The sequence below is a fragment of the Cryphonectria parasitica genome (assembly GCF_011745365.1).
Source record: "Cryphonectria parasitica EP155 unplaced genomic scaffold M406scaffold_9, whole genome shotgun sequence".
In the NCBI taxonomy this organism is placed as follows: Eukaryota; Fungi; Ascomycota; class Sordariomycetes; order Diaporthales; family Cryphonectriaceae; genus Cryphonectria; species Cryphonectria parasitica.
Window position 1 is genome coordinate 2,592,327 of NW_024468917.1, and position 18,608 is coordinate 2,610,934.

Here is an 18,608-nt window from a genome sequence, read left to right on the forward strand (position 1 = left end):
TGAGAGAGATTATTGGTTCTACAAACTAATATATTTTTCTTTGGGGGGTCACTCAAGGAGTCTGGTGTATTCTTCCTTCAGTGTTGGTTGTGGGTAGTGAGTGGGTGGCTCTTGACCCCAGCACCAGCCACCTGGAATACTGATGCCGACTTCCCGCAGCGCACTCAACCACCAAATTTCGCTGACGTGCCACTCGCCCAAGCAACTATAACTATATTGACATCATATCTCGACTTTTCACGAACCCCTTCCAACCTCGTCGTTGTCATCATCATCATTCCCTCTTAAATCGAACATGATGGATACCATTCAGCGATAACCGTTATCTTTTCAACTCTCACTCCTGTTTTCCTTCTCTTTTTAGGGCGGCCGAAGTGGGTCAGCCTAATTGGCGAGAGCCTCACACGACCTTCAGAAAAGCTCACCGTGGTCATCATATCGCACATACATCGCTGGAGCCCCATTGTTTGGACGGCGATCCTTAGCTAAGATGCTGGCTTTATCATCATCACTGAGGCTTCCCGTCTCCCTGCTGCTGCTTCTGGCGGCACAGGTCAAAGACATCAACGCCGACCAAGGTCTGCCCACAGCCATCCGAAAGATGGGCAGCGACCCAGGAGAGAAGTTCTTGGATGAGTACCTTGGGTTTGCGGCCGGCGACGAGGTCACACAGGTCGGTACTCAGGCACGAGCAGCGGTGCCGGCCTCAGGCGTTCTCACGGCCGAAGAGGAGGAACCTTTGGCAGCCAACGCATCAGCATCGATACCCTTCCGCGCCCCTTTCGCAGCGCACTTCTTCTCAGGCGTGGAGGAGAATCTGGAGGACAGAGATGCTCGGGACGTGTGGGATCTGTATAGGAGGGCCAAGCTCATCGAGGTGAGGTTAGGGAAGAGGGCCTATGCCTGTCCGACTGGGACGTCAGACTGCTCGTCAATCGGCTACCCCGACAGCTGCTGTCAGTCGGGAACGACCTGCGTCAAGATCACAGACACGGGCTTGGGCTCTGTGGGGTGTTGTCCAGACAGCGAGTCCTGCTCGGGCTCGATCGCATGCTCAGGGAGCCAGCAGGGGTGTTCTTCCGAGTCTGGTGGAGGGTGCTGCATCGATGGGTTCGCATGCGCAAGCGTTGGGTGTAAGTCCATTCGCAGAGCTCCCTCCTGTCTCCTCCCCAGGAGGAAAGTCTTGATATCTAACAAACCACACAGGCACACAGACTAGCGTCGCTACAGCTACAATGACCATGACGAGCAGTACTTCTCAAGCCACATCTACTCAGAGTACAACTACTGAGACCAAGACAAGTTCCACCAGCACGAGCAGCCAAACCGCAACGACCGTAACTTCAACGACAGACACTACCGCCGGCGCCTCAGCACCAGTCCGCCCCACTTCAGTCTCGGGCTCATCGTCCTCCACCAGCTCAGGATATTGCCCTATAGGCTTCTATGCGTGCTCAGCTGTATACGGTGGAGGCTGCTGCCAGACCGGCCGAGACTGCCAGACGACATCCTGTCCATCCACAGCATCGTCGACCATCATCTCCAGCGGCGTGACCATCGTCGTGCCGGCGAGCGATGTTCCTACTACCACGACAGGAACCTGTGCGGGAGGCTGGTCCATGTGCCCCTCGAGCGCGGGCGCCCTTGCTGGGTGTTGTCCCACTGGGTATAGCTGTGGCACAGCCAGCTGCTTCCTTGCATCTGCTAGTGCTACGGCCAGCGTGGCGAAGGAGCTGCCTGACAGCTCTGGTGGAAAGAGGGTAGAGCTGTCACATATTGCCACGATGATACCCGCCCTTGTGAGCTTCGCTTTTGGTATGGCATTGTTGTAGACTGGATAGAGAGTGTGTGACCCCTGTTTGAAACAGACAAGCAAAGGTTCGGCGCCATGATGACATGAGGGTTTCTACGTCGATACGGCTATCCAATGATACACCTATTGGGTTTGATATATACCAACCAAGCCGAGCAGCTAATCCACAAAGAACTGAATAGATGATCCACACCCAAAACGCCCCCTAATTTCTTACCACCTGACCTGTCTTCACGAATGAGTCTAGTTCACCAGACATGCCTTAACCAGTGCAGTGTCAGTCCAGGTGTTGCCCTGCTCGGTAGGCGTCTCGACCAGCTCATAGGTCGAGTCAAACGATCCGGCCGCCCAGCCCACGACACCCAGGTACACATCACTGTTCTGCTTCACAAAGTCGATCTGGGCGCACAGGTCTGTCTCGCAGCTCTGCGTGTTGCCGCCGCCGGTCTCGGTATTGAGCGCCTGACGCCCGTTGGCCCGCAGCCAGGTTGCGAGCGGCTGGAAGGCGCTGTCGATGTTGTTGGTGGTGCACTCGGTGTGGGTGCCGCTGTTGTCTGCGTCCAGGTATTTGTGCACGTCGAAGATGATGTTGGTGGTGCTGCCGTCCGGGTTCGACACGTTCAGCAGGGCAGGGCCGGCCTCGGTCGGCAGCGTCTGGGCGGAGCTGTAGGAACTACCGGGGATGAGGATCATGCTGTCGGGCGCGACGGCGCGGATGGCGGTGACGACCTTCTGCACGGTGGCGGCCCACGTCGTGATCGAGGGGAGGTCGTGCGGCTCGTTCATGACGCCGAAGATGACCTCGGTGTTGCTGCCGTACTTGGTCGCGAGCTGCGTCCACAGCGAGACGAACTGGTCGTCCGTGGGGCCGCCCGAGGACCCAATCACCTGGCCGTTCCACCGGGCGTAGTTGTGGATGTCGACAATGCATGACGCCCCCGTCTGCAGGCAGGCCTGGACGAGCTGGTCGTACTGGCCTGCCTTGGTGGCGTCCAGCTGGCCCCCGAGCTGGTTGTTGACGAGCCACTGCCAGCCGACGGGGAGGCGGAAGATGTTGAACTTGTCGTCGTTCACGAAGTGGCTCATCTGGCCTGCGCCGTCTGGGCCGCCGAGCGCCGTCAGTGGCGGGTATGCCTTGGTGGTGTCACAAGTGCCGTCCGTCGTGCAGCCGAAATCGAAGCCGGCTATGTTGGTCCCCACTGGAGAGGAAGAGCGTTTACAGTCAGTATGGAGGAGGATGGGGGGACAATGGTTTGGGGCCACGCACTATATTGGAGTGTGCCAGTGGCATTCTGCCTCTGTACGAGTCCTCGAGGGATACTCGCGGCAGAGGCGAGACCAGCCAAGGCCAGAGCAAATACGGGGGAATGCATTGGCGACAGACAGAGAAACAAACAAGCAGATGTGGGTGAAACGGCGATGGGAATTTCTGCGCTCGGTTGGGAAGGATGAGAGATGAGCCTTGCACTTGAGATGGGATGCCAGGCCAAGTAGCGTCACATTACATACGTTGTGTACGAGGTAGGAATGTCTTTATATTATCTATAGAGGGTGTCATGGCATCCATATACCTGCGATAGATGTGGCAAAAGATATTGTTCAAAGTCTATGCATGGGAAAGCATGATTTCTCAAAGTGCTATTATAACCAAGGAAGGGCGTTGGTACCATCTGTCAAGTCCATTGAGAGAGCTGCTTATTGAGTTTGGTTCATGGACAAATGGTTTTTTTTTGGTTCACGGATGTCACGTCCAATATCGATATCCACCAAGTTGCCACAGATGATTCTTAGCCTAAGTATTTACTATCAACCCAGTATGAATCAGTGGACAGTGACATGAGCCTAAGTAAGTTTGTCCAAGGGTGTTCCAGTTGGTACTTACTTACAAGCGCACAACCCACGCCAGAACACAAGGCTTAGTTAGTCTGCATCAGATTGACAGGAACCAAGCAAGAGGACCCCAGTCTCGATCGCGGGATCTAAAATGCGGGTTTCCTAAAAGAGGCGGGCTCTTATTTCCTCCCAGTACTGTAGGTCCCGCCTCGGCGAGCACGTTCCGTTGATCGACGCTGTCAGATGGGAGGATCAATGTGTATGGTGTCAGCCAAGTGGCATCGAATCGCATTGAGTTGTGACGTTCTGACTGCTGATTATTTCTGGTAAGTTGAAAGACCTAAACACAGGAGTGGAAGTCATGCCAAACGTCAGTAGTCGATGGTATGCTGGAACTTTTGCGAACACAAACTTGCAGTGCCTTCTTCATTCTTATCCTCCTATTCATCCCCTATCCCTTCTTTTGCTGTAGAACAACGAGATCTGTATACAGCCTGGACCACCTGGGCAATGGCAATAGCCTAAACCTCTCAATACTGTGATGTAAGAGCCTGACTACAATCTTGTCAACTAGAAGAGACATGGCTTCAGGACTACCAATATGGTTAAAAAGAGATGGTGAATCATTATCAAGAACTCACAGGGGCGGCGTGATTATTCTGCGGCACTAGAGAGGGGGCAGGGAATATACGCGGCTGTATGCAATAAAGCACTGTATGAAGTCGACGGAGAGAAAGCATCTTTGATCGAGGGATTGGATTATAGCCGGCGATTTATCCAGAGTGAGTGACTGGCGGACTTCTGGTCCCCGTACATCTATATCACCCCTGGTACTTGTCCTCTAACATCGCTCCAGACAAGTATACTCTCCAGGCTTGTAGGTCTCAGCTGAACATAGTAGTGCGTTGAATACTTCCTTCTGTCTTGTCGGTTTCAGACTAACATGGCCAATACACCCCCCCCCCCCCCACGGCCTACATCCCCAGAGCTAACCACAGGGCTTGATATCAGTCATCGCTTAGGGTATCACGGATTAATTAATCTATTCCTTGGCTCCTGAAATCAAGACGGCCCCCAGCTCTGCTTTAGGTCGTCTCACCATCTAACGGGTAGAGAGGACGGACAAATACGTGCTGATTGCTGCGATCTGGAGGTTCATAAGAGTGTAAACCATGAATCTCTCAGCATGACGACTGATGACCAGGTATTATGTCGACTCCACCATGCATAATTGCAAGTGTCTGGTGGATATTAATTGATAATTCCTCTGGTCCCTGTTGAAGGCATATGTAATGATATACCAAGACTCGTACAAGGCATCTCCTTCCTTAGAGCCGTAGGTCGGCTGGACATGATCAAGGATTGAGGCTAAGCTTTGTGAATGACGGATTTATTTAAATAGATATGGTTCTTGCCCAGGGCTATATCCCGGGACTGTCAAGTTATCTTCCACCTAAATAATGGAACCAAGCCTCCGGGGTTTCTTTCCTTGACCTGACCTATCAGGATCGCCACATGACAAGCCATGTTGATTCCTCCTCTCAACTTTAATCTCGTGACTGTGAGCACCTTGTTTGTAGCGGGCAGCACTGTCTTGAAGCTGTCAAGCTAAAGCCATGAAATTGGGCATGCTTTGAGTGAATAACGTAGAAGTAATAAAACAAGAAAAGAGCCCTCCATCCATAAGATCGCTCACGCCCCGTGGTGTGTGTAATCAATGTAATTACTTTTCGACACCATTCTTGCTGATTCTGATTTCTTTTCCACACGGGACGGAGACGACATTCACCGCAAGATGATGCAGTTCTTCCGAAGTCTCGGCGTCGGTTTTATTGCGTTGGCATTGTGTACGTATACTCTGTTTCCTGGAAGTGCCAAGTGACAGGCTGAACAAGCAGAATAAGCTGACATTGGCTTCTTCAAAAAGATGGACAGAGATGTCGGGCACAGACTGCTGTATCCTACACAGATCCCCTGACAAACATTACCTTTCCCGTGTACGATGATGGCGAGGGCTACACCTTTGGTCTGATCCTGCCAGACTCGGCTCTCACCACTGATGAGTATGACTACATCGGCTACCTGGTAAGTTTACATAAAAAGTGAACCGGCCCTGTTATTCTCACATTTGCAATGATGAAAAGAAACTACACATTTCTGAACTTGACACCTTGGATATGATCAGAGCTGCACAACGCCCGCAGGAGCCGGAGACGCATGGTGTGGACTCTCCCACGGCCAGTCCGGGCAGATGACGCAGGCCCTTCTGCTCATGACCTGGCCCTACCAGGACCAAGTCCTCACCTCGTTCCGGTACGCCTCAGGCTACGCAACGCCGGACCTGTACACGGGCAACGCCACGCTGACCACGCTCGCCTCCTCCGTCAACGACACCTTCTTCGAGATTGTGTACCTCTGCCAGAACTGCTGGCGGTGGGACCAGGACGGGGCGACGGGCAACGTGTCGACCAGCAGCGGCATTGCGATCCTGGGCCGGGCGGCGGCGGACGAGGCGCCTGGCAACCCGGGGTGTCCGGATGATATTGTGATTCCGTACCACTCGCGGGCGTTTGGGCAGTATGGCGCGCCGCTCACCAGCGCCACGGCTGCGTCGTACTCTGCGTATGCCACCATGGCTGCCAAGGCGACCACCACGGCGGCGACGTGTGGCGCAGCCACCACGACGAGCGGCGGCGGCAGCAGCAGTGCCACGACGACAACATCTTCAGTGACGGCCACTGTCACGACCAGCGTGGCGTGCCAGACGATTCCTGCTGGCAAGACGTACGACTATATTGTTGTTGGGGGTGGTGCGGGGGGGATTCCCATGGCAGACAAGCTGAGCGAGGCCGGCCATAGTGTCTTGCTTATCGAGAAAGGTCCTCCATCTACTGCTGAATGGGGTGGTGATATGGGCCCAGACTGGCTGGACGGGACGAATCTGACCCGATTTGATGTCCCTGGCTTGTGTAATGAGATTTGGGTGAATTCAAGTAAGTTGTACCGATTCCAACGTGGTGTACAATGGCTTTTGTGTCTCTCTTCTTCATCGTTCTGACACTTTTTGGTATTTCCCTTCCAATTTAAGCCGGTGTTGCATGTACGGATACCGACCAGATGGCTGGCTGTGTTCTTGGAGGTGGCACTGCGGTGAATGCTGGACTGTGGTGGAAGGTAAACTATCATCAACCCCCCTCTTCCTCCTTTCCAGTCCATGTATAAAAATGGACTGAGCCCAGCAGAATAGCTGGCTGACCACTTGCTAATGGAATTAATCAAAACAACCAACAGCCCAACCCGCTTGACTGGGACGAGAACTTCCCCACAGGCTGGCACGCCATCGACGTAGTCAACGCCACCAGCCGCGTCTTCTCCCGCATCCCAGGCACATGGCACCCCTCCATGGACGACAAGCTGTACCTGCCGCAAGGCTACAACATGCTCGCGGGCGGGCTCAACGCCTCGGGCTGGGCGTACGTGCTGGCCAACGACGTGCCCGCGCAAAAGAACCACACGTTTGGCCACACCGAGTTCATGTTCGCGGGCGGGCAGCGCGGCGGGCCCCTGGCGACGTATCTGGCGACGGCGGCGGCGCGGTCGCAGTTCTCGCTGTGGATGGACACGGCGGTCGATCGCATCGTACGCGACGGTGCGGCTGCCACGGGCGTCGATGTGTCTTGCTCGGCTGGGACGGGTTACTCGGGCACTGTGAACTTGACTCCTGGTACTGGGCGGGTCATTGTCTCTGCGGGTACTTTTGGCACGCCCAAGTTGCTGTTCAGGAGTATGTTCTTCTTCTTCTTGTTCTTGTTGTTGTTCTTGTTGTGAGAAAGAGGGGATCATGAGACGAGCTGCGGGTTTCGAGCTGACGATTGCTCTGTTCTTGTGTTCTAGGCGGCATTGGTCCGACAGACCAGCTCGCTGTTGTCCAGGGCTCAGCGGATGCAGACTTGATGGTTGACAGCAGCGAGTGGATCGATCTTCCTGTTGGTTATAATCTTGCCGAACAGATGAACGTAAGTATTCTGAAGTCCTTAGCAACTTTGCCCACCAACCTCGGCGTTTGTGTATGTTTTTTCGTCCTTGTCTAACCATTCGACAGACCGACACAATCATCACTCACCCCGACGTGGTCTTCTATGACTTTTACGCAGCATGGACCGACCCCATCGAGGCTGACAAGGACGCATATCTCGACAACCGCACAGGCATCTTGACCCAGGCGGCTCCCAACATCGGGCCCATGGTACATAGACAACCTGCCCCTCATTAACATTGTGCTGAGTTCTTCCGTCGTTATCGTCGTTTGTCGCTAACATTATCCTCCTCACAGATGTGGGACTTGATCACCGTTTCAGACGGCACCACACGCCAGCTCCAGTGGACGTCTCGCGTAGAAGGAGACTCCACCATCACAAATTCAACCCGTAAGTCACCGACTGAAGCGACAGTCTTGATCATTTTCTTCCATCATACGTCCAAGACCTCTCCATGACTGACAAGGGTTCTTTTCCCACCCGTCAAGATGCCATGACCATGTCTCAATATCTCGGCCGCGGCCAAGTCTCCCGTGGCCGGACGACCATCAGCGCCGACCTGAGCATGGCCGTCACCACCGAGCCGTTCTTCCACAACGATGGCGACAAGGAAGCTGTCATCCAGGGCATCAAGAACCTCCAGGCTGCCCTGGCCAATGTCGAGGGACTGGAGTGGGTTAGGCCGATGCCGAACCAGACCGCCGAGGACTACGTCGACTCTCTCCTTGTCACCGCCAACGGACGGCGGGCGAACCACTGGATGGGTAAGTTCAGTCTTCACACGTATTATCTACCTTCCTCTATCTCTCTTATTGTCAAAGCCCCCAACTTCCCCCATGTGAATAGCGATGGCGATAGCGATGGCGATGATGCTGATCGTCTTTCTTGAACGTCAAGGCACCGCCAAGATCGGCTCTGACTCAGGCCTCGAGAACGGCACGGCAGTGGTCGACCTGAACACAAAGGTGTACGGCACAGACAACATCTTTGTCGTCGATGCGTCCATCTTCCCCGGCGAGCTGACTGGCAACCCCTCCGCGACCATCGTCATTGCGGCCGAGCATGCGGCCGAAAAGATCTTGGCCCTGGCGCCTGCGAATAGCAACGCGAACAGCAGTGTTGCGGCCAGGTCGGATGGTGTAGGCTTGGTTCGCCATCGCTAGGTTTGTGACCAACCTCGTTGAAGTCTGAGTGGTTTGTCGGAGACTACGATAGGGAAAGTACAGTCCTCGTATGTCTCATTCGCCAGCTTGGGGCCGACATGCAACCCACAGATAGATAAGCTTAACTTCTTGTAAGAAAAGAGTTCACTTTGACTGTAGCTATGCCATGGTTAAATATAGTACTGGGTATATCGGGTATCTTCATGCTTGTGTGGTCGGGCGGTTCTGTGTGTCATGAAGCCTTGTTTTCGTCATTGATCGAATGGACAAATCCTGATCCCGCTTACGCTATGAATGAAACCTGACATGAAGGCGAATGCCAAAGGAATGTACAGGCATTTCTTTGCAAGGTCCAGTATCGTATCGTCCAAGTCCTACATCCTCACATGTCGTCGGGAGTCAAGGTAAGGCAAGTCTCCAGCCTTTATCAACTTATGCACCGCTGTGGCTCCTAGGCCGCAGCAGCCACCGGTCTCAACACATCCTTTCCGAGCTTGACAACCCGCGCCTCCCTCTTCTTCTTTACGCTCTTGCTCCAAGCATCCTCAAACAGCGTTGGCTTTTGCTCCAGATCGTAATCCATCAGGCCCATCCGTCTCACTACATTGAAGGAGCCGGTGCCGATGGTCATGGTTTGGCCCATGATAATACACTCGGACACGCCCTCGATGCGATCTGTCTTCATGCCTGCCGCCGCCTCGAACAGGTGATCGGCCGTCTTCTCAAAGGAGGCGAGCTGGAGGACCGAGTCGCGCATCTTCTGCAGGCCGAATCGTGTAATGCCGAGTACGTCGCCCTTGTAGGTCATGACGTCTGCGAGCAGCTGCATATGTCGTGGATCGATGCCCATGTCACCCATGACCTCGCCAATCTCGTTGGCGATGGTCGTGCGTGCTGCCTCGATACCCAAGATGTCCCGGGCCTCCATGACATTGTTGGTGCGTGTCTGTACGCCGATCACGCCCTCGGTTGTCATGCACTGACGCAGGCCGTAGCCTTCGACGAGCACCGTATGTTCGAGGTTCTCCGAGGTCTGGATGATAGCTCGGCTAGCCTCAGGATATCCGCAGATGGCTACAGTCGGAAGCATGCGGCGGAGGTAATTGACCCGCAACAAGAGATCCGACGTGCTCTCGACCATAGCAGCGGGCTTGCCATTTCTCGCAAGTCGCTTCTGCTCGGCTATGTCTTGCCAGGTGTTGCGGACGCAGATCTCGACATAGGTTGGCCCGACATGGACGTCCTCTTGCGCAATCTTCATTTTCTTGTGCTTCAGGATGGCTTCTGCGATCTCGCTGGGACCAATGCCCAAATGCATGTCTTGCAGGGCTGCCATGTCTAGCTCTAGGATGAGCTGGCCACGATCAGCAAGCCACTCGTCTTCGATGTGCTTGATGACATCAGACACATATGTCTTCTCAATTCGCGCCTTGACGACCTTGGCGACTTCAATCTGTTTCTTGTTTTCCAAGGGACAGGTGATGACAGGAGTGCTGATCGTCTTCGAGGCGTTGATGATTTCCTTGATACGGGGAACACCCTGGGTAATGCTCATGCCTGCGACACCAGCAAAATGGAATGTTTTAAGGGTCATCTGTGTGCCTGGCTCGCCAATGGACTGAGCGCCCACTGCACCAACAGCGTGGCCCGGCTCGACGTGAGCCTGTTTGTATTTGTCCAAGCACAATCTGATGAACTTCATGAGTGTGGTTCGCGAAACTTTGGCTACCCGCTCAGTTCGAGCCAAGCTGGTCTCGTCCTCGAGCGTGGGATCAATGGCCATGCCACTGCCGTCGTCTGGGTCCAAACCAGCTTCTCTCCGAGCATTCGAGAGCTTCTTGGCCCGAGCCGTGACGTATGCATCAATTTCTAGTAAGAAGCGTCGAGCGCTCTCATGTTCATCGATAGAAAGGTTGCTGTCATCGTCGTAATCCAGCTTCTTTCCATCTGTCAATCGTTTCCTCTGATACTTGGCCCGTTCAGAATCAAGCATAGATTGGCAGACCTCGATGATCTCGTGTGGAAGCAGGGTTCGTTCGGTGTTGTCCCAAGTGAGGGTCTCAGCATGCGTCCAGGTTCGGTCAAAGTGCACGGGTTTTCCTGATGCCTCCATGTCCACTGGATCCAAATTGTCGGCACCGAACTGGAACTGCACAATGCCGCCTGATGACGTGCGGACCGTCTCGTCATAGGTTGTCGATAGATCCTCCAACGATTTCATCAATCGCCTGGACATGTAGCCGGTCTCAGCGGTCTTGACTGCAGTGTCGACCAGACCTTCTCGTCCAGAAATAGCGTGAAAGATGAATTCCGAGGGCACCAGACCGGTATAGAAACTGTTCCGGACGAAACCCTTGGAGGCTGGTTGACGAGCATTCTTGTGGAAGTGGGGTAGAGTCCGGTCCTGAAATCCATCTGCCACACGCTGGCCCCCGATAATTTGCTGTCCGACGCAAGCAACCATCTGAGCCACGTTGATGGCCGAGCCTTTGGATCCGGACTTGGCCATAGTGAGAGGGGCGTTGTTGCGGCTCAGCGAGTTCACACACTTGTCTCCAGCGTCTGAACGAACCTTGCTGAGAATACCGGAGATCATGTTCTCCAAGGTCTCCTCCATATTGCAGCCAGGTGCCTTCTCCAACTTGCCGGCCTTGAATGTTGCAATGAGGTCGTCAACTTTCTGGTAGGCATCCTTCACCAGATCTTCTTTCTCCTCCGTCAGAGATTTCACCGGAAAAACATCGCCCACTCCGATCGAGAAGCCACAGTTCGTCAACGCTCTTGCACAGAGCCTTGCCAGGCGGTTCATTGCTCCGGCTGCCGCCTCTGGACCATAGTCACGGAGTATGATGTAAAAGATGGAATCCTTCTTGCCTGCACCAACAGTAGACTTGTCCATGACGCCGCACATGACTTCGGAGTTCCGGATGACCAGCCAGCCATCATTGGGGCACATATCGGGCGTCATGCCCGGCCGAGCCTTGTAGTCTCTGCACTTGGCATCCAGGTTGACCTTGACCGGCGACTGCTTGTTGGGCCGGATGAGGATGCTAAAAAGTTGCTTGCCGGTCCAGAGGGCTTTGGGCTTGATAATAGCTGGAGGCGGGAGATCCAAATGACCGCTCCCTTCCAGCATCATCTCACACGCGTAGGTGAAGGACTTGCGATCGAAGAATCTGTCCTTGCTGCTGAGCAGATACGCTGCTGTGATGAAATCTTGCGTTGCTGCAATAATGGGCTCGCCGTTCTTCGGTGTCGCCAGGTTGTTCTTCACGCCCATCAACGTGATGGCCTCTGCTCGAGCCTCCTCAGTCTGGGGAATGTGCAGGTTCATTTCGTCTCCGTCGAAATCAGCATTGTATGGTGTGCACACACACTCGTTGAGGCGAAAAGTCCGCCAAGGCCGCACTTTGACGTAGTGGCTCATGATACTGAGTTTGTGCAGTGATGGCTGTCGGTTGAACAGTGCAATATCGCCGTCCACTAGATGTCGCTCGACAACGTCGCCAATCTCAAGATCCTCGGCGATCTTTTGCCTGTTGCCAAACTTCAGATTGACCTTATAGCCACCGTCCTTCTTGACGATCCCATTTGCTCCCGGCCACACCTTCGTACCGTTCCGGATGGCTGTTCTCATGACGTCGATGTTGGTCGAGTTGACTCGTTCAGGGTAGGTCATGTTCTTCGCCACCAGTTGAGGTACCGCAACCTGGTCAATGCCTAGGTTGGGGTCCGGGGAGATGACGGTCCGTCCTGAGAAATCAACACGTTTCCCGGACAGGTTACCACGAAACCGGCCCTGCTTTCCCTTCAAACGTTGACAGAAGCCCCTGACAGTCTTTCCGTAGCCGGGTTGTGATAATCCCGGGACGTCGCTGTTAACATACATGGCGATCTGGAGCTGCAGAAATTCCCACTGCTCCATGATGGAGGAAATTGGTTGGCCCTTGTCCAGTGCTGCCCGGATGAGACCACTCAACCATACAATCTCTGCCAGCTTGGCTGTGAGGTCGTCCTCTGTGCTGGAGCTGTCCTGTTGAACAGATGGCCGGATGCAGATTGGAGGAGCAGGGATGAACTGCCATATGAACATCTCTGGCCGTCCCTCGGTTGGGTCGATGCCGAGCAGCTCGCAGTCCGTCGGACTGATCAGCTTAAAGAGATTGAGCACCCTCAAAGGGTTCAGATCCTCCATGGCCTTCTTGACATGCTTGTCAAGGTCGGCATTGGTCTTCTTCGCCTCCTTGAAGGAGGCATCGTAGAGAAGCTTGCTTTCGGGAGCCACCTTCTTTGCTGCTGTCGACTTGTTAAAGGTAGAAAATTTGTCGTGCGCCAGCTTGATCACCCCCAGCTTGCGGATCTGGCCGTTGATGGCACCACAGTATGGGCATTCCTTGCACTTCCTGCATTGCTCATTGATCTTCTTGCAAATCATCGTTCGTCGCAGGTTGTCAATGCCCGGCCGCCTGAGCTCTTTCAAAAAATCCCGTCGCTCTTGTTCCGTCAGGAGAACTTTGCCGCACTCCTTGCAGATGTTCTGTAATATGGTCATCGTAAAGCGTAAGTAGCCGATGTGGAAAGCCGGTAGGGAGAGCCTGACATGGCCGAAGTGGCCAATACAGTTCTGGAGTGGCAGGTTGCAGGTGGCGCATTTTCCAGTCTTGCTCGAGATTCCGAGGCGAGGATCGAGAGCTCCATGAGGGAGGGGGGCTCGGCTGTTGTTAGGGTCGTCGATATTATAGAGATTTCGCTGGGCAACTTCCAAGACACCTTGGCTGACAACATCCTGGATGGACCTGCAGACGCATTGGAGTTAGACGAGGTTGAATTGCGAAGGGGTGCTGAGAAAGAGGCTAAACTTACTGGATACCAAACTTCATCTCCTTGAAGCGTTTTGGAAGATGATCGACAACCTGCTCCTTGATGGTAGCAGGCCGTCCATGGCCTTGCGTGACGACGGCTGCCATCTTGTGCGCTGCGTGCGACTGCTTGTTGTCACCGTTGATGAATGCAGCCAATTGTAGACCTTTTCATTTTCATGGACAGTGTATCGCCTAGGTCTGTGGGCGACCTGTGCAGGGTGTGCGTATTGGAACGATCGTGGGATTCGGCAGTGAGTATTTTGATGAGTCTTCCCCGAAATTCGGTTTCGGCGTGGCGGCACAGAGTCGCAGAGTCATTCAGTTGAGGTTGAAATAGAAAAAAACCTGGGTTGTACCCCACCTCACTGCAAGGCTAGGGTGGGGCATGCTTAGGAGCTGCAGGGCAGGGAGATGCCGGTTCGCAGTAGCCCCCAACGATGCGGAGACTACAGTTCTGTCCCTGAATTAATGATCAGGTATTACATGCTGACTGCAAGAAATTCTTGCTTCCTTTTTCCTCATCTTTCCTCTACATTTTTATGTACACAGATGTAATGCGCATCAAAAATGGGTTGACTGCAAGATTCCAGATACAGTGAATGAAAGACTGAAAGTGATTCAATATCATCTTCATATTGCCAGTTGTCGTAAAATTTCAAAACAGACATTACTATGTACTTATACATAACAGTGTGTTCAGTGGACAAAGTTACGTAGTACATAGACACAGATTAATTCAGGGATCAGACTGTACCGAGATGGGGACCCCAGTGAGTGATCGCCTAGTCGGGCGTAACGGGTAGTAGTCGGAGAAACATAGCGTCATTGTTTCCTACCTATGAGCTGCCCCCCCCCCCCGGTTCACAGGCACCTTCACAGTGAGAACTGGGGTCACATGTAATGGCCTCTCCTCCGTACCCAAAACAAGACCGTCTGACAACACATTCTATTTATGCATCAACCCGCGTACCATGGTCTGTTCTGAATCTCTCTGAAGCTGACTTATTGCATGAGTCTCTTCTTCCAATTACTTTTCATGTCCTCCTCCTCTCAACCGTCTGTTGGAAGCCTGTCCGCAGAGCTGCCTCGGACTAAGCGTTCCCCGTGCGCAGCGCGACTTGATCATTGCCATCCTCATCTCAACTTGGTCTGACCTTGTCTTCCCTCCTTCTCAAGTCAGTATCCACGACGACCGAGTTTTTTCCCACCTTGAGACGGGTGGTGAGAAGGCAGGCGAAGCGCGTCTCAACCAGGAGCTGGTCCTCTCTGGGAGCTTCCCATGCGTGGCATCACAGGCGCAGAATCATGGCTTCGACATCCACCGATAAGAAGGCCGAGAAGTCCACATGGGCTTCTGCCGTCGATTCCATCAACCCTTGGGCTGGCAGCCGAAGTACTACGCCGGTTCCAAAAGAGCCGGTGCCACCAACGCCACCGAAGCCGGGTAGTACTTCAGGGGTTGATCACAGTATCAACCTCATATACGGCTTGAGCGCCAAGAGGTATCCGCCGGATTGCCCGCCCCTGAAAGTCCAGTGGTTCCACGCTGTCGATGTGAGTGCATTCCCGTTCACCTGGTTGCTCTTGACCCAACAACAATTCTTTGCTAACCGGGCGAATGGTCACTAGGTGCCGAAACGCAAACCCCAGCTTATCAAGGGCAAGAAGAAACCAGAAGACTCGACACCACCTGCACCTCCCAAGAAGTGGATGTCATTTTCACCCCACGACTCTCGGTCCATCGAGAACGTATACCAAGGCATTCTGGAGGGCAGGGAGAGGAAGAGAAATGACAGAACATCCACAAGAAGGGATTCCGACAGTAGTGACGATGAAATGGCAACCAAGGTGGCTGTGAACGAGGATTTCCTGTTCGACGTGGACATCAAGAAGCGCGAGTTGGCACCGGTCTACTGGCTGGGCCCTATCTACGACGTACGACGGGGCAGTTGGTTCTACCAGGAAGGATCGAGCCTGCGTCCGTGTGAGGAAAATCTGGCTGCGCAACTCGAGGAGGGCTACCTCAAATGCAGGCCTTGGCTCTACGCTGGTGAGTTGGATCATCAACCATCCAAACGACGAAAAATTAACAACTGGGTAGCCTCGAGGCTCCGCAGCGAATCCAAATCAAAGGGGGATGTTACTCCAAAGGCGTCTGTAGAGAATCTCAAGGCACAGGCAGCGGCACAGACCCAGAACTCGAAGCCTGCCGGACCGCCCCCCACGCCACAGACACACAGGCTCTTCGGCGCATGGATGAACTCCGTAGCAACCTACCAGGACTCGGCCACAGCATGGCTGAACTCTGACGGTGTGTTGTCGTGGGTAACCTCAACTGTGTATGAGCGCTTTGCTGGCGGCGGATACATGAGTGGCATCAAGGTGGTTCGCGGCTATACTGAACCTGGCAAAAAGGGCGGCAAGGACCCGAAAGATGAGAAGGAGCCTTCAAGTCCTACAGAGCAGCAGGCCGACTCGTCAGAGGGAAAGTTTCGTAAGCGAAAGTCAGCGCCGCCACAAACCAGATCTGACTCGATCGATGCATCTCCGGCGACAGATCAGGAGCCAGCAGTCTTCGAAAGTCGGGGCGAGAGTCTCCAGCGACAACTGTCCTCGCTGATTGAAAATGACAATGACGTCGAGAGTGAGGAAGAGGCTGTCCGAAGAAGAGAGGAGCAAGAAATACAAGACGACTATAACGCGCCTGCTGGCGAGACCCAAGGACGAGAAATTGAGCATCTTGTCCTTGTTACCCATGGCATTGGTCAGCTATTGGGCTTGAGGTAAGTAACTCCCCATATTGTATTAGTGACTGGCCTATGTACTAATGCAGTTTCTTTAGGATGGAGAGCGTAAACTTCGTCCACGACGTAAATACTTTGCGAAAGAGTTAGTAGTTCTTGTTGACTTGCGTTCCTCCTTCCTGCACAACTCCGCAAGTTTCTGAAATAAAGCTGTCCACTGTCCGAGATAGTGTGCTGACACTTAGCAGCGATCAAGTCCGTTTACTCCACTTCTGAAGACCTGAGAGCCCTCAACACGGAGATCGGCGGAGGCCCGGGTAATTCTCGCGTCCAGGTGCTGCCCGTGTGCTGGCGGCACCTTCTAGACTTTCCCAAGAGGCGGGAAGAGAAGAAGTCTGAGCAGGACCTTGGCCTTGCAACCAAAGAGGAAGATGAATGTGAGTTTTATGGTTGGAATGATCGATCCTTCCCGGCTCTACGCCGTGTCATTCCCATGCACACTTCATGTCTCCTCCCTCCGTCATCACCCAACTGACAAACTGCAGATCCTTCGCTAGAGGACCTCGCTATCGAAGGTGCGGGATTCGCGCGGTCCCTCATTTCCGATCTTGCCCTAGATGTTCTACTGTATCAAAGCGCATACCGTGAGCAGATCTCTGAGATTGTCTTCAAGGAGGCCAACAACATCTATAAGCTGTTCAAAGAACGAAATCCAGGTTTCGACGGCAAAGTTCACCTCCTTGGACATAGCTTGGGATCAGCCATCTTCTTTGACATTCTCTGTCGCCAAAGGGAGAGGCAAAAAGAGGCAGAGATGTCAAGAAATCCGCTTCGTATCTGGCCTGCCGAACCATCACGATCAGAAGTCAAGGATCCTCGTGACCTTACATTTGATTTCGAGGTTGATGACTTCTACTGTCTGGGGTCCCCCATCGGGTTGTTTCAGATGCTCAAAGGCCGGTAAGTATATATTCCTTGATCGTCATTGATTGTGTCGACTGACACGCAGAGGTGTAGAACTGTCAGTGCTCGCCATCTCACAGATGGACGACCTGCGGACAGTCCCTTCGACCCGGATTTCATGGATGATCCCTTTTTGCAAGCCCCTTTGACAGTAGACAACCACCGCGTGTCTCCCATTACTGGTCTGCCCTATTCGGTCTCATCGCCCAAAGTCTTACAGATGTTCAATGTTTTCTACCCCTCCGACCCGATCGCATACCGTATAGAGCCTCTTATCTCCCCGGCCATGTCTACTCTTAAGCCCCAGAATCTACCTTACACCAAGAGGGGAATATTTTCTGTGCACCCGCAAGGCATCTCAGGCATCGGCGCTAAAGTCGGGCAGAGCATGAGTGGGTTATGGTCCTCATTCAGCGCTGGCCTTGCCAGCAATCTGCTCAATCGTACTCTGGGTCTGACCTCAGAGGACGTCGCAAAAATCAATGCTTCTCAGCAACAGCAGCAGCAACAGCAGCAGCAGCAGCAGCAGCAGCAGCACGAACAGTCGCCTGGCGCTGGTACAAACGTATCTGCTGGCGTGGTCTCGCATTCCAACTCAGTGACCAGCCTGTCTCAAAAAGCAGCGGAGCGCAAGAAACAGTTGGCCGAAGAGTCCTTCAGAGACATGGAAGGCGGCCGCAAAAGCATCAGCGGAAACGACTTTACACTCTTGGATGATGACCTCGAGACTCTTTACAGTCGATTTCAGAAGCGGCGTTCCAATTCTAACAAGGACTCGAAGTTCGACGACGCAGAATCGCGCGAAAAGTGGGCGCAGGAGGAGAACCAGGCTGCACGATTGAGGAGGGAGGAAATGAAAGTGCGGGCTCTCAACAGAAATGGCAGGGTGGATTACAGCATTCAAGAGTACGTGTCCCCTTTACCACCTTATGATGATTATCGAATGAAAATTAACATTCAGTGCTTAGGGGTGCTCTTGATTTCAATCCGCTGAGCACGATTGCTTCGCACCTGCAGTACTGGGGCGACGAAGATGTCGCCCATTTCATCATGTCCCAACTCTTGTCTCGGAAAGAAAGCGATGGCGCGGGGAGATAGACCGGGGCGGGTTCACCTACGGCGCATAGTTCTTGCATCACATTTGGAAAGTTCCTGGCATGGGCGTAGAGGTTCCTTGGCTGGGGCGGTGATGG

The 18,608-nt window shown here is 53.6% G+C and overlaps 5 protein-coding genes across 5 annotated transcripts; 3 read left to right on the forward strand and 2 right to left on the reverse strand.

Annotated features, from left to right (window-relative positions):
* Positions 1 to 490: 490 nt before the first annotated feature.
* M406DRAFT_268299 (uncharacterized protein) lies at positions 491 to 1,219 on the forward strand (the record flags this gene model as incomplete). The annotated part of the gene is made up of 1 exon (XM_040917927.1): positions 491 to 1,219. One exon carries the CDS (start codon positions 491 to 493, stop codon positions 1,217 to 1,219), a length of 729 nt encoding a protein of 242 aa, XP_040772111.1.
* A 544-nt stretch (positions 1,220 to 1,763) lies between these two features.
* M406DRAFT_108403 (family 5 glycoside hydrolase) lies at positions 1,764 to 3,186 on the reverse strand (the record flags this gene model as incomplete). Its single annotated transcript, XM_040915297.1, has 2 exons — positions 1,764 to 3,012; positions 3,081 to 3,186. 2 exons carry the CDS (start codon positions 3,184 to 3,186, stop codon positions 2,057 to 2,059), a joined length of 1,062 nt encoding a protein of 353 aa, XP_040772112.1. The 3' UTR covers positions 1,764 to 2,056.
* A 2,255-nt stretch (positions 3,187 to 5,441) lies between these two features.
* Positions 5,442 to 8,867, forward strand: M406DRAFT_64170 (uncharacterized protein; the record flags this gene model as incomplete). The annotated part of the gene is made up of 11 exons (XM_040924870.1): positions 5,442 to 5,517; positions 5,616 to 5,731; positions 5,832 to 6,639; positions 6,735 to 6,820; positions 6,938 to 7,430; positions 7,541 to 7,662; positions 7,749 to 7,892; positions 7,980 to 8,073; positions 8,172 to 8,447; positions 8,581 to 8,801; positions 8,847 to 8,867. The coding sequence occupies 11 exons, from the start codon at positions 5,442 to 5,444 to the stop codon at positions 8,865 to 8,867; spliced, it is 2,457 nt and encodes an 818-aa protein (XP_040772113.1).
* A 430-nt stretch (positions 8,868 to 9,297) lies between these two features.
* M406DRAFT_47384 (uncharacterized protein) lies at positions 9,298 to 13,813 on the reverse strand (the record flags this gene model as incomplete). The annotated part of the gene is made up of 2 exons (XM_040924334.1): positions 9,298 to 13,642; positions 13,710 to 13,813. 2 exons carry the CDS (start codon positions 13,811 to 13,813, stop codon positions 9,298 to 9,300), a joined length of 4,449 nt encoding a protein of 1,482 aa, XP_040772114.1.
* An 835-nt stretch (positions 13,814 to 14,648) lies between these two features.
* On the forward strand, positions 14,649 to 18,513 carry M406DRAFT_296701 (DDHD-domain-containing protein; the record flags this gene model as incomplete). Its single annotated transcript, XM_040919266.1, has 9 exons — positions 14,649 to 15,262; positions 15,338 to 15,758; positions 15,810 to 16,491; positions 16,551 to 16,597; positions 16,701 to 16,889; positions 16,998 to 17,412; positions 17,470 to 18,066; positions 18,106 to 18,321; positions 18,384 to 18,513. Exons 1-9 carry the CDS (start codon positions 15,014 to 15,016, stop codon positions 18,511 to 18,513), a joined length of 2,946 nt encoding a protein of 981 aa, XP_040772115.1. The 5' UTR covers positions 14,649 to 15,013.
* Between the last annotated feature and the right edge of the window lie 95 nt (positions 18,514 to 18,608).